The sequence below is a fragment of the Leptosomus discolor genome, chromosome 22 (genome assembly GCF_034619465.1).
Source record: "Leptosomus discolor isolate bLepDis1 chromosome 22, bLepDis1.hap2, whole genome shotgun sequence".
Taxonomy (NCBI): domain Eukaryota; kingdom Metazoa; phylum Chordata; class Aves; order Leptosomiformes; family Leptosomidae; genus Leptosomus; species Leptosomus discolor.
Genome location: NC_141412.1, coordinates 421713 through 434353, shown reverse-complemented (window position 1 = coordinate 434353; position 12641 = coordinate 421713). Strand labels below are relative to the sequence as shown.

The window sequence follows — 12641 nt, the reverse complement described above, 5'->3', positions numbered from 1 at the left end:
AATTGCCGTGGGTGATCCGAGTCCCATGGGGATGCTCAGGGCTCACCCCGTCCCCTGGCTCACCCCCTGCTTTTCCCCACGAGGAGGTTTGCCAGGAGGTGCTGGGGGACGACGGGGATGCCGGAATGTATCCCCACACACAGGAGCGTCCCCCCGGGTGCTGGGTGGCCCGAGGGCTCCCCTGCCCACCCGGACGTTTGGCATGGCTCATGCCCTGGCTGTGGTGAGGAACGCGTCCCCGCCCGGGATGGGATACGGCTGGGGAAGCCGTGGAGGGGGGAAAGGCTTCGATGGCCGCTGGTGCAGCAAAGGCCCTTAGACCCCAGGAAGCCTCCGCCACTCCTGACGTCGTGGGGGATTTGGGGGGGACTGCGGTTGCAGCCCTGGGCAGAGGGGGAATTGCCGGTCTCGCCAGCTGTTCGGGAGCTGCTGGGGTGAGCGAGGGATGTTTTCCGCAACGAAAACCCTCGTTGGCTGCTGTCGAGGGGGTTTGAGACCCGGCCCCGCGCGCAGCGTTTGCTGGGCACGCTCCGTCCTTCCGCGGGAGAGTCGGGACCAAAAGTTTTCTCGTGGAAAAGCGGAATCCTGCGATCTTGTTTGTACGCATGCTGTGCTTAAATATTAACACCAATTGAGCAAATTGCCTTGTAACTGCTTTTATTTGCTTTCATTAACGGTATAATTTAAAAGCTCCCGAATTTGCATGGAACCTGTTGTGCACGTTGGGGAGGGGGTGAGGCCGCTCATGAATTAATTGTTTGTGAGCATGGCTCCTTGGAGAGGTCCCGAAGCGCCAGGACAGCTCAGCAACGCCCGGGCTCCTCGGTTCGGGACACCGCGTACTTTTGGCCGGGGCCGGGGCGGGGGGGGGAGCAGAGTGTGCCGTCAGGGCTGGCGCCCTGCTCGTAACTTGGCTCGTCCGGAAGGTGTTTATTTATTTTTCAGCAAAACATGTTGCAGGCTGAGCAAAACCAATTGCAGAGAGCTGAAGGCAGCGCTCGTCCTCCTAAGGCACCAGCATTTGACGCGGTGCAGAAAGTAGGAATACCTAGGAGACGGTTGCCAGAGTCATGCCCCGGCGCGGGGGTTGCCCGCAGCCACGACACCTGCCCGCGTGGCTCTTCCGTGAGATGAGAAGCTTCCAGCGTGATTTCAGCCGGCGGCTGGCTCGCTCCCCTCGGCGCAGGTGTTTGCACGGTTTCAGGAGCGAAGCCGACGCGGATGCCGCGAAGGCGATGCGGGCAGCCCCGCGTGCCGTGCCGCGCCGCGCCGACAGCTCCGCTGGGAGTCGGGCCGTGCGAAGCTCTTTTGACACCTCTCGCTTCCGCAGTCCTTCCCGAGAACTACGTTTTCTGTCGGAGGGTTTCGCTGCGGGGTGGACAGCGATGGCCTCGCTCCCAGCCCTGGCTCCCCCTCCGTCCCAGCCGTCCGCACGGGCACTGCCCCGCGCCGGCCGTGCTCTGTTCTGCCCCGCGCCGCTTGCACCTCCCTTGTTTTCAGCGGTGCTCGGCTGTGCCGATCGTCACCGTGGTGCGTCTCCACCTTGGGATCTTGGGCGGAGCGCCGGGCGGTTTGCACAAACAGCCTGGCTGAAAGCGCTCGTTGTTCCCGGGGATCCTGGTCTTTGCCGTCGTCCGAGCATCCTGGGAGGCCACTTGGCATCCTCAAAAGGAGGGGAGGGGTGCGGAGGAGCACCCATTTCTGCGTGGTGCTGCCAGTTCTGGAACACGGCTCTCGCTCGTGCGTTTGCAGGGGGTCCAGCTGGTACCCTGGGGCTTTGGGGTGCTGGTGGCAGTAACCCCAGCCCACACAAAGCAAAGCTCAGCCAGGTGCATCAGTGCCGTCGCACCGACCGGCAGCCCTGCGGCACCGGCAGCAGCGCCTGTACCCCCCTCTGCCCCTGCAGGACCCTCCGCCGGAGCCCTGCAGCGGTGCTCCCCGGCTGGCTGCCGGTTATTGGTGCCGAGACCAGACGGAAGCCCAGCCGTGCCGGGCCTTGGTGTGCCCGGCTCGCCGTCCCTGCGCCGCGGCGCCTCCGAGTCGCTCCTCTCACTGCCGCCTCTTTGCCCTGGGCGCTTCGGGCTCTCGCCAAAGCCCAGCGCGGTTCAAGATGCGTTAATTTAGTGGCTTGACAGGGTGCATGATGTTCATCTCCCGGCTTCTAATTGGAAATAATTAGTTCTTTGTCAGCCCTGGGAACTCCTGAGGAGGCGGCGCGGGCCTGGGCGAGTGCCGCGGCGCTGGTGGCGGGCAGGAGGAGACCAGCCTGTGGCCGGGAGAAGCTTTCCGGAGAGTCGGCGGCGTTTTCAGCCTGTCCGAGGGCATCTCTCTGCCAAGGAGGGGCTGTGTAACAGCCGAGCGTTACGGTTTCATTAATCAAAGACACTTCCACTGCCCCTTTACAGCAACACAACTGCTGCGGCTGTCCCTCGCTGACAGCTCCCTAATTCATCTTCTCGGGGAAGGAGGGGGGACCTGCTGCTGCTCCCCGCTCGCGCCGCCGAAGCTCCGGCCCTGCCCTGGAGTCGGTGAGCCGGGGGCAGGCGGTTTGCAGGGCAGCGCGGGCGAGACCCCCGGCCGGGCTCCTGCACGCACCGCTGCGGAGGGCAGCGCTCGGGGCTCTTCCCGTCCCCTGAGCGAGGAGGGCGTCTCTGCCCGTGCCCAAAACACGGGCGTAAAGGCCAGTCGTGCACCCGACGGTCACGTCCCGGGAGCCTGAAACAGCCGGTGCAGGAGCAGGGTGGCTGCAGATGGGAATTGGGCATCCTTAATTCTAGCCGCGAAACCACAATATTTTGGAGTTGCTAATAATAAGAAAGTGTTTTCATCAAAGCGCTTTATTCATCTGCGTGCTGACATCTGGAGAGCGGAGATAGATATTTTCCTTAAGACTGTATTTCCAAGCCATGAGCTCTTCCCTGGCTGTTAATTAATCCTTTGTAGTTTAGCGACTGATGAAATCATGACTCTATGAAATTTTAATCCCTGCGCTGTATAGGCACAGCCGACATTATCAGAGGACCCCAGGTGTGTGCTTCGAATTAGTTTGTTGAATCTCTTGCATATTTGATTACCTTATAAAACTCCTCGGGATCTGGGCCGCTCGTTGGGAAGACGCCGTTTGCCTGTAATTTGCGCCCGTTCCCGGCTGCCGTTCCCAGCTGGGCTGGTGCGGAGGGAGGGGAGCGGGGGCAGGAATTGCAGGGGGGGGGACCGGGGAGGGGCGGGCATCGGCATCCCTCCTAGCAGCACACACGGCAGGGGGGAAAGAAGGGTGGGGAGAAGAAGATGCCGTGCAAAAGCCCCTGGGAAAACTGGGCGTAGGGCTGATGGAGAGGCCTCAGAGGGGCGCACGGGGGTGTCCGCTGCTGCCCAGCGGGGGCTGTTCCCTGTGCTCTGAAGGTGAGCTCGGCGCGGGGAAGTGGCTCCCGGGCTCATCCCAGCTCGTCCCTGTGGCAGCCCTGTTGGGTACCACCCTGTTTCTGACGCGTGTCCAGCCTCGTCCCTGCAGTCGGGTCACTGAAGAGGGTGGAAATTAAAAAAAAAAAAAAAAAGAATCCCCCTACCCTAACGCGTTCCCCCCCCCCCCTTCCAGCATCACGTTAGCATCTCCCCCATCTCCCCACTCGAGGCTCCCTGGGGACTTTTGCCGTCTTCTCGGGGCTCCAGGCTCCCTCTTCCCCCCGGGAGCACCGGGACGATGCTGCCTGGACCATCCCGGGAGCCCTCCCGGCACCTCCCCGGAAAGCCTCCGCCGGGCCATGCCCGTGCCTTAACCGTCCCTTAGGGCCAGGAGGAGCGAGGAGCCGGGGCCGGCGCTTCGCCCTCGGTGGACCGCGCTGGTGCTCCAGCCGCACACGTGCTGCTACGGAAACCAGATGACGAACATATTTTTAAACTTGGAATCCGTGAACCGCTTATTATTTCTGAATTAGGAATCAAAACATCTGCATAATCACGCCGCCGTTGCGGCAGATGTCCTCAGCGCTAAGGTCGCTTTGCTTCTTTGGTCGAAATTTCGTATCGTTTCTAAGATTCAGTGCCCCCGGCGCTCTGCCTGGCGCCCACCTCGGGTTTGCTCGGCGTGCCGGTGGCCGCGGGGGTGACACCGAGGCAGCCCCGCAGGGCCAGCGCCAGCCGGGGCAGCGAGTGCTCCGCTCCTGCCTCCCCTGCGTCAGCCTCGCCAGATGCCCGAAGAATGGGGAGGATGATTTTGGACAGCCGAATTAGCGCCGGTTATTCTGAGCGGGGCCGCGTGCCTCGCCGTGCCTTAACCCCTTGGTGCCCGCCTCGAGTGCGTCCGACGGCGTCCCGCCCGGCACGAGCCCGCGGACCGCCTTGCTGGGGCGGGCGGAGATGCACCAAGGGGCAGCGCTGGTGGGGCCGAAGCCCCGTCCTGGTTCAATAATGGGTGTCGAAGCTGCTCCGAACACAGGGCATTGGGATAAGTTTTAAAAAAAAAAAAAAAAAAAAAACTAATACTCTTGCTGCTGCCCTGTTTGCTGCGGCCACATCGTCCTTCCCCAGCCCGGGGGGCTGCTCCGGGGAGCCGGTGGTGGGAGATGCTGCCCGCTGGTTCGGAGGGTACCGGCCGTTCTGCCGCCTTTGCGCCCGGGCAGGGTCCGGCGAGAGATTTAAATCGTGCGTTTGGCGTTGGCTGCTGTTTTTTTTTTTACGGAAGGTGAGGCCAAACGGGAGGGATCCTTTCCTCGGCTTTTTTTTTGCGAAGGGGAAGTGTTGGCATCGCGCTGCAGTGATGTCACGCCACAGGGGCTGCTTGACGCTCGTAAATTAGCTGACGGTAAATATAAATATTGCGCGGGCAGGGAGGTTTAGTGCTCTCTGTTGATAGCTATCCCCTCCCCTCCCCCCACCCTTTCTTTTTTTTTTTTTTTAAATTTAAATTCAGAAATAGTAAAATCTTTATTTCCAGCTCCTATAAGGTTTATTTATTTTTTATTTTATTTTTTTTTAGCAGCAGTGGTGGTTTGAGGGCAGTTTTATTTTCTTTTCCTGCTTAATTTATTAAACCGAAAGGAAGGTCTCGGCTCCCTTCCCCCTTCCCCGTGCCCTTAATAGCTCTCCCTGCTATTTTAATCCGCCGGGCTGGGAGATGAGGGCAGAGCGGTGGTGCCTGCGCAGGAGCCGAGCCTCCCCGGCACCGCGGCCGGCTCGAGCAGCCTCGCCTCCGATGTCACCGAGCGTCGTAAATCATCGCGTCGGGGAGGGGTGGGGTGTGGAATCGCCCTCTCCGCGGCGCGGATGTCGAACTCTTATCGGAGGATGTATAACGTGGTTTCTGCAGGCGGCTCGCTGCCCGCTGACCTTGGCTTTCCGCGAGATCCCCCGCTGCAAATGAGATGTGTCACCGCCGCCTCGCTCCCGACTGGGGGGACGAATCGATTTTCATATCGATTGACCCGGGCCGGGTGGAAATTGGGCGGCGGGGAGGGTATTTTGGGGAATTACTTAACCCGCTCGCCCCGGGGCTGCGAAGCCGCCGTTTGCCGGCCCGGCGTTGGGTGCCGTGCATCGCGCGCACCACGGCGGGGACGAACCGGCCGCCCCTCCGACGGGCCACCGCGGTTACGGCCCGGTATACATCAAGCCAGAAGGCTCCCATAAAAGTCTTATTGCTGCGGCACAAAGTTAGAACCGCTGGAGGTTTCTGCTCCCTGGCCCTCGCGCGCGGCAATGAATATTTTATAGGAAAGGAAATACTTAGCGTCTGAATCTTTTTATAGCAGCGGGCGGGCGGGCGGGCGGCTGCCGCAGCCCCCGCGCCCTTCGCAGCTCCGTGCCGACACTGACCCCCCGCGCCGTCCTCCCGGCCCCGGGAATCGCCCAGCCGCGGGGCGGGAGGCAGCAGGGCGAGGGGCGCCCGCGTGGGGAGGGATGCGGGCGGCGACGCGCGGCCCCCCCCGGAGCCCCTGGGCGCCGCGCTCTCTCGGGGCCAGGCTGCGCCGCAGCGGCGCCCTGCTCCGGGCTTTGCCGCTTCAACAGGTACCGAGCGAAACTGTGCCGCCCGAGAGCCTTTCCCTGGCCGTAAGGGGGTTTTCGCCTTTCCCCGGTAGCCGGCCGCCCTGCCAAGCTGCGCCCCAGCCCGGAGATGACAAAGTGCCCTTTAGTTAATTGCAGAACGGATCGCCTGGAGTTAAAAGTTCTGATTTATACGACCATGGCTCTAACTGCTCAATAACACGGGCCCGTAATCTACTTTCATTTCAAACAGAAGGGTGATTTATGGGGCAGCATGCCGCTTTAGCTCAGAAATGAGGTGTTCAACATATGCTCTGTTGACATAAATTTGGAATTTATCGCTCCTGTCAAAACTGCCTGTTGGACAAAGGTGCGCATTAAGGCAATAAATGGCTCGGAATAGTTTTCTGTCAAATTTCCGAACCATTGTATTCCCTCTGTTTGAGGGGGAAAAAATAGACGCTTAAAAGTAATCCAACGGCCGAAAGCCGCGCGTCTCGTTCGGCACGCAGGGGAGGGAGGGGGTCTCTTCCCCGCTTCCCAAAAGGGGTGGCGGGGAGGGGCCGGGCCACGACGGCTCCTCCATAAAAGCTGCAGAAGGTGGCTTCGGGCGGGCTTCGAAGCGGGCAGAGCAGGGCTCTGCTTGCGGTGGCGGTGGGCCGCTTGCAGAGGCCCTCGGGTACCAGGGCGGCGCTGGTACCCGCGGCCCCGGGATGCTCCGCCGAGCCCCCGCGTCCCCCGGGAGCGGGCAGAGGCGTTTGCCACCGATGCCGGCCTTTTCACACAAAGCACCCCGTGGGGAAAACTCATAATTTTTACACCGCGCGGTCTCGCTGGAGTCGCCGTCCCTTTGAAGTGCTTTTTGCGGGGCACTTACAGGCCTTTTTAATTACCGGCAGCTTGCGAGGGGCCGGCCTCCCGCCCGGCTTTTGTTGGCCGGCGCTGGCTGGGGAGGGGGGATCACCCCACGGTGGGTTTCTATCCCGCCTGGAGAGCCCCTTGGCAAATCCCCACGCCGGGGCTCGCTGGGGAAGGTCGGTCTGGGCCCCGGGACGCCCTGCCGCAAGCGCCCTTGCCGCCCTGGGCGAGCCTCCGTGCCGGGGCGTCCTCCGGCCACGTCGCACAACCTGTGGAGGTGCCGCTGTGCGCCTCGAGCCTGGCGTCGAGCGGGAATGGGAGAGGAAACCCGTCTTTTTGCCAAAAAAAAAAAAAAAAAAAAAAGACGCTTTTCCCCATCGCCGCGGCTCTCTCCTTCCCACGGGCATCTGCTCGGCCGATTTGCTTGTCAGGACCTCGCGGGAGAAAGGGAGTACGCAGAACGTGATTTCAGCGTCCGATTGCCATAATAAAGCGTGGTTTATCTTTCTGCACTCGAGTTTGGGCGGCGTTGCCGAGCGGTGATGTGTTTTAACACCCTTAACTGCCCGCCCCCCCCCCCCCCCCCCCCCCCCGCCTTTCTAGAGGCACAACTTCAGAAGCACATATTGATCTTTCCCCTCAGATCTTAACAGCCCGAGCAGCCGTAATACCTTGCTTACATCTGCCAGGTTTTTGTGCAGTTTTGCAACATCTCCTTAATCCGGCGAGCAGAAATAGAACATTTCAATCATATTTTGCTACCGGGAAACCGAGCAGATAAAGCGCTTTAAGACCTTGTTGAAAGGGGCTGTGCAAGATGGCGAGTGATAAGATCGTCCTATAAGCAGGCGCCGAATGGGAAACTTTTGTTGCCGCTGAAATTTGTTGATAGAGATATTGCGAATAAATTGCTCGGTGAGCACCCCGGCGCCTTGAAGCGAGGAGTTTTGGTGACCAGGGGATGCGGCAGCGCCCGAGCTGGATGGCAGAGGCGGGTTTCCAGGGAGCCCTGGGAGCAGCGGGCTCCTGCCTGCCCTCTTCTCCCCGCTGCCGGCTGGCGAAGGGGGCAGAGGGGGTCTTAGCCGCGCGCGCCCCTTTATCGCACCGCGCTTGGCATCGACTGCTGTCGTCCGCCTCGCCGGTCCAGGGGCGAGAATCGGTTGCTGCCCCCGGGCAGGCGGTCTGGATTTGACCCAGCTTGCCCTGGCGTTCGGGGGTCCGTGCCAGGAGCGAGGCTGGCTTTGCTGCTGCTTTCGTGCGCTTGGGCCACGCAGAGAAAGGGAACTCGTCCTTTTGCTTCTGCTCTCTTTCTTGAGACTTGCCTTAAAAAAAAAACAACCCCAAACTAAGCCTCCAAGTTTTACTCGAACTAATTAACCGATTACACTTTAATTCACTGGAAAGGCGTCCTAGCCTCCGAGAGGCGAGCGCTGCAGCGTTGGCACGGGGGCTGCTGTGCTCCTCCTAACAAAAGTGGTTTCCACCCGGTGTTCGGTGCAGAAGCAAGCTCAGCCCGAGCCGGGGAAGGGTGACAGGCGCGTCCCTAATTAAAAATGCAAAATGAGAAGGTTGTCACTTATTTAGCTGACTTCTTGGCAGCAGGAGCCTGTCAGGAGGCTGGTGTGTTATTTATTTTTGCAAGGCGGATAAATCCTGTGGATCGTAAACCTTCTTGGCCTGAATTCGTGCATGACTCTTAATCCTCCGCTATGACACAGTGAATTCAGGACAAGCCTGATTAATAATTACATTATACAGCAAAGTTGAAACCAACTCCGGCTCTTTTCCTCTCCGCTCCCTTTCTGCTCCCCAGCCTTTGCTCGGCACCGAACATCCCCCTCCCGCGGTTCGGCGCCCTCCGCGCTGCCCGTCAGCGTCCCTGCGGGGCGGGACGTGGGGCCGGCTGCTTCGCACGCTGGCGAGGGAATCGGGCCCCGTGGGGCGGGGGGACGCTGGGGGTCCGGGCTCTCCGCGGCCGCAAGGGGCGACCCTGCTGGGGCTCGGTGCAGCATCAGCTTCCCCCCCAGCAGCAGTGACGCCGGGCGGGGGGAAATAAGGCTCAGGTCCTCGCAGGCCTGCGCGGCCGGGGCCGAGCCCTCCCGCGGGAGGGTTCAGCATCCAGCCCTGGACAAGAGCGTTTCTGTTTTGTCTTTGGCAACAGGGCAATAAAAATACGCTCGGCTTGTTGCAGAGCGGTGATAAATGGTGGATGCGAGCAGAGGTCGGCGTGCCGCGATTTGCTGTGTTCCTCCTCAAACGCACACAGAAATACCTCTCTGCTTACGGCATCCGATTTTGAAACTCTGCACGTGCTCCCGTCGCGAGCCCTCCCGGCCGTCGGTGCGAGCGGCTCGCGTTAACCGCGGCGTGGCTCGCGGGCAGCGGCCGGCGCGCTTGGCCGGGCGCGTTCGGGGGATTTTTGTCCACGCTGCTGCCGAGCGCAGAGCCCGGTTGCCTCGCGAAAGCATCCATCCTTCCATCCCCAGCTGGCACGGCGACATAAAGCAGCGAGCGCCCGTCCCAGGCGTTTGGGGTGCTGCGCGACGTCCCCCCAGGCGCTGGGGAGGAGCGGCGCCTCGGGGGGGGGCGGGGAGCGCGCCTCGGGGTGCTCCTCTGCGGCGGCGCGCGGCTGGGCAGCAGGGGGATGGGGCGCCCTTGGGTGGCCATGACAGCTCGTGGAGCAAGATGGAGGTTGGTCGTCGTGGGCTTGGACGATGCTCCTGCCCAGCTCCGCGCAAACGCTGGGACGGTTTTCGGCTGGAGAGCTCCAGCTGCGGGTCGTTCGCTGCCCGGCGGCAGAGCGTCCAGCGTCTTCCCAGCAGAGAGAGGGGAATAACGTGGGGTCTGGCCCTTGCTGCCAAGCCCGGCGCCCGCCGCCCGCGCTGGCGAAGCAGGGGGAGATGCCGTGACGGGTACCTGGGCTCCAGCCCCGCTCCCGGGGCGCCGGGGGCCGCTCGGCCCCTCGGCGTGGCGGAGCGGCGCGGGAGAGGCGATGCGGTCGGGGGGTTGTGCAACGCCGCCCGGGCGTAGCTGCGTCTGTGCCTCGCGGTGCCAGGAAACGGTGAGTGGCATGTTTCCTGTTTGCTCGCCGGTGGCTCGGCTTTCTGGCTTGTGATTTGTGTCACGCTGAATTTGGATGGAAATCGGGATTCGGTTAGCGACGCACACAAACAGCCTCTTAATTTTTTTTTATTTCTGGGGCGAGCGCGGTAACTTCTTCAGAAGCGCTCGGTGCGTAGGGAAGGAGTTTGCCAACACGTGTTTCGCATTCGTTCTAGATTTCAGATTTATCAGGTTTATTAAAAGACTCCCGCTATAGCGCTGGTGACAAGCATGAGGCGGGAGAATAGCCTCACGGGTCCTGGGGAGTCAGACAGGACACCCACCCCACCCCACCCCCGTCCGTGCCCTTCCTCCCGGGCTCCTCAAACCAGAACCGATGTCGGGCGGCACGCGGGTTGTGGGAAATACCGGGAAGTTTCCCGGCGTTGGTTCGGCTGCCCTTTCCCCCGCGCGCCGCAGGACTGACCCCTCTCTGTTCTCCCCTAGGAAGCTGCACAGCGGGATGAAGACGTACGGATGCGAGCTGTGCGGGAAGCGGTTCCTGGACAGTTTGCGGCTGCGAATGCACTTACTGGCTCACTCAGGTGGGTTGGCGGGGGGCTGCTCGGGGCGGGACGGGGGGGGGGGATGCTCTCTGTAGCCCACCCAGAGATGCTGCGGCCGCCTGGCTCACGTGTCTCCTCTAGAGGAGGTGCGTGCGGAGCTGGCCGTACCCTTCCTGGGACAGCACGTTGCAAACTTGCTTTCCGGTGCCCAGTAATTAGATTTACTTAAATTTTCTTTTTTTGGAGCGTGTTTTCAATTCCTTAATTGGGGAAATATTTTCCGGGCTGAGCAGCTCGGAATAACAAGCGCTACGTACCGCACAGCTGCTCGTTGTCCGGCCCTGCTCGTAGCGCGAGCGTCGCCGTCGCTTCGGCTCCCCCGCGCGCCCCGGCACCGTGCTCCTCGCGCAGAGGCGCCCGCCGCGGTTTGATTAGCAAAACCGCTGCGGAATTAGGCGCTCTCTGCCTAATGAATCTAACGAGCAGGTTCACGCGGTGCAGGCCCTGTAATTAAATAGATAGGGAAGGCTGGAACGCCGCGCTGCTGGGAAGGCTGGTGCTCTGCGAGTTGGCGTAGGCTGCTGTCCCTCCTGGGCGTGCAGCCCCGTGCGCCGCTGGGGCTTCCATGTGAGGAAGGGCAGGCGGCCACCGGACCCCCTCGCGCAGAGGCAGGCGGGAGTCCTTGTCCCGCTCGTTTCAGGGCAAATCACTCCGGGGGGTGGGTACCGCGGCCAAAGCTGTGCTTGCAGGTCGCTTTGCAAGGAAGCTGTGGTCTATGTTGTGGGGGTTTATGTATTATTATCTATTTTCCACACCACCCCCCCCCCCATTTTCATATTTCTTTTTCCCTCGTGTGAGCCGCGGGGCACGGGGCAGGGATGTGCCTCGCCCGTACCCGAGGGCGTGCTGTGGGGCTGCCTTCCCCGCGCTCCTTCTGCCCGCGCGGCACGTTCTGCCTTTCGGGCTCTGACCCCCATCCCCGCACCGCTGCTTTTCGGGGTGCACACCGACTCCTCCGCGTGCCCGCAGGCAGCAGCAGCTCCCTGGGGCTCATCCCCGGGGTGCTGGTGTCCCCCCGGCGCCGGGGCGCAGGGTGCTCGTCCCCGGGATGCAGGTCCCCCCGCTCCGGTGCTGGCGCGCGCGGCTCGTGTTTGTTATGGTCGCTTTGGCTCGCGGCCCGTCCCTGGCTCGCGGCCAGCTTTGTGGGTACAGTATGTACAGTGAACGCCGAGCCAAGCTTGTCATCACGCAGGATTAATTTTTTTTTTTTTTTTTTTATAAATCCTGCAAGGGCGGCGGCGGGGGGGGGGGGGGGGAGGGCTCTGCCCTGCGCTCGCAAACAGCCGCCGCGAATTCCAGCGCTGTTATTTATTAAAGCAGGAGACCTTTGCACCTCTCCCCTCGCCTCCCCCCCCCGCCTCCCTCCCTCCGCCAGCCCGGGATGCAGTGAGGTTGTGCCACAGCGGCGGCAGCAGCAGCACGAGGGGTTGTTTTCGGCGCCGACGGCCAATGTGTTTAACTGGGAGTTTGCCCCCTGGGAGAGCGTTGCGGTGGGACGGCTTGCGCGGCCCCGGCAGACCCCCTCTGGCAGCCCTCGATGCCGAAGGCAGCAAATGCTGGGCTTGGCTGAGGTTATGGCACCTCGAGCTTCCCCATCCCAGCGTTCGTGGGAGATACCTGATGGTCCAGGCGCTTTGAAACGGAGGGACGAATGGGGGGCCGGCCGTGGGGGGGTTGCGGTGCCCCTGTGACTCCTCGGCGGTGTTATCGCAGCAGCCTTGCAGGTGCAAGGTAAATACTCAGCCAAGTGTTTACGCTCCAATATGAAGCGTAAATATAAAGCCCTTAATGCCGTGCAAAGCCTTTCCCTACGTGCTGCCCGGCGCCGCCCGCTCCTGCCTGCGGACGCCCCCTCAGAAACCTGTGAAGACAACGTGAAGAGTTGCCCTTCTCCCAGGAAAATGAATTCCTGGGAGAACCGGCTCGTCGGGGGTATGGTTGAGGGGCACCACTGGTTTGACGCGGGGAGGCTGGTCCCAGAGCCGCTGCTCGCTCCGTAGGCGTCCTCGCCGCAGCTGGTGCTGGGTGGGCGCGCTCCTTCGCTCGCGTCCTGGTGTGGCGGCTGCCGAATCACCTGCTCTGCGTTGGGTTTCCTCCCCGGGACAGGGAGGAAGGCAGATTTCTGCCTTGCCCTCC

General features: G+C 61.8%; 1 protein-coding gene across 1 annotated transcript in view; it reads left to right on the top strand.

Moving 5' to 3' along the window:
* Nucleotides 1-12641, top strand: part of ZBTB16 (zinc finger and BTB domain containing 16) — a 56303-nt gene that overhangs the window by 18440 nt on the left and 25222 nt on the right. The window contains 1 exon segment of the mRNA XM_086476850.1: nucleotides 10387-10484. Coding sequence (XP_086332976.1) covers nucleotides 10387-10484 — 98 coding nt within the window.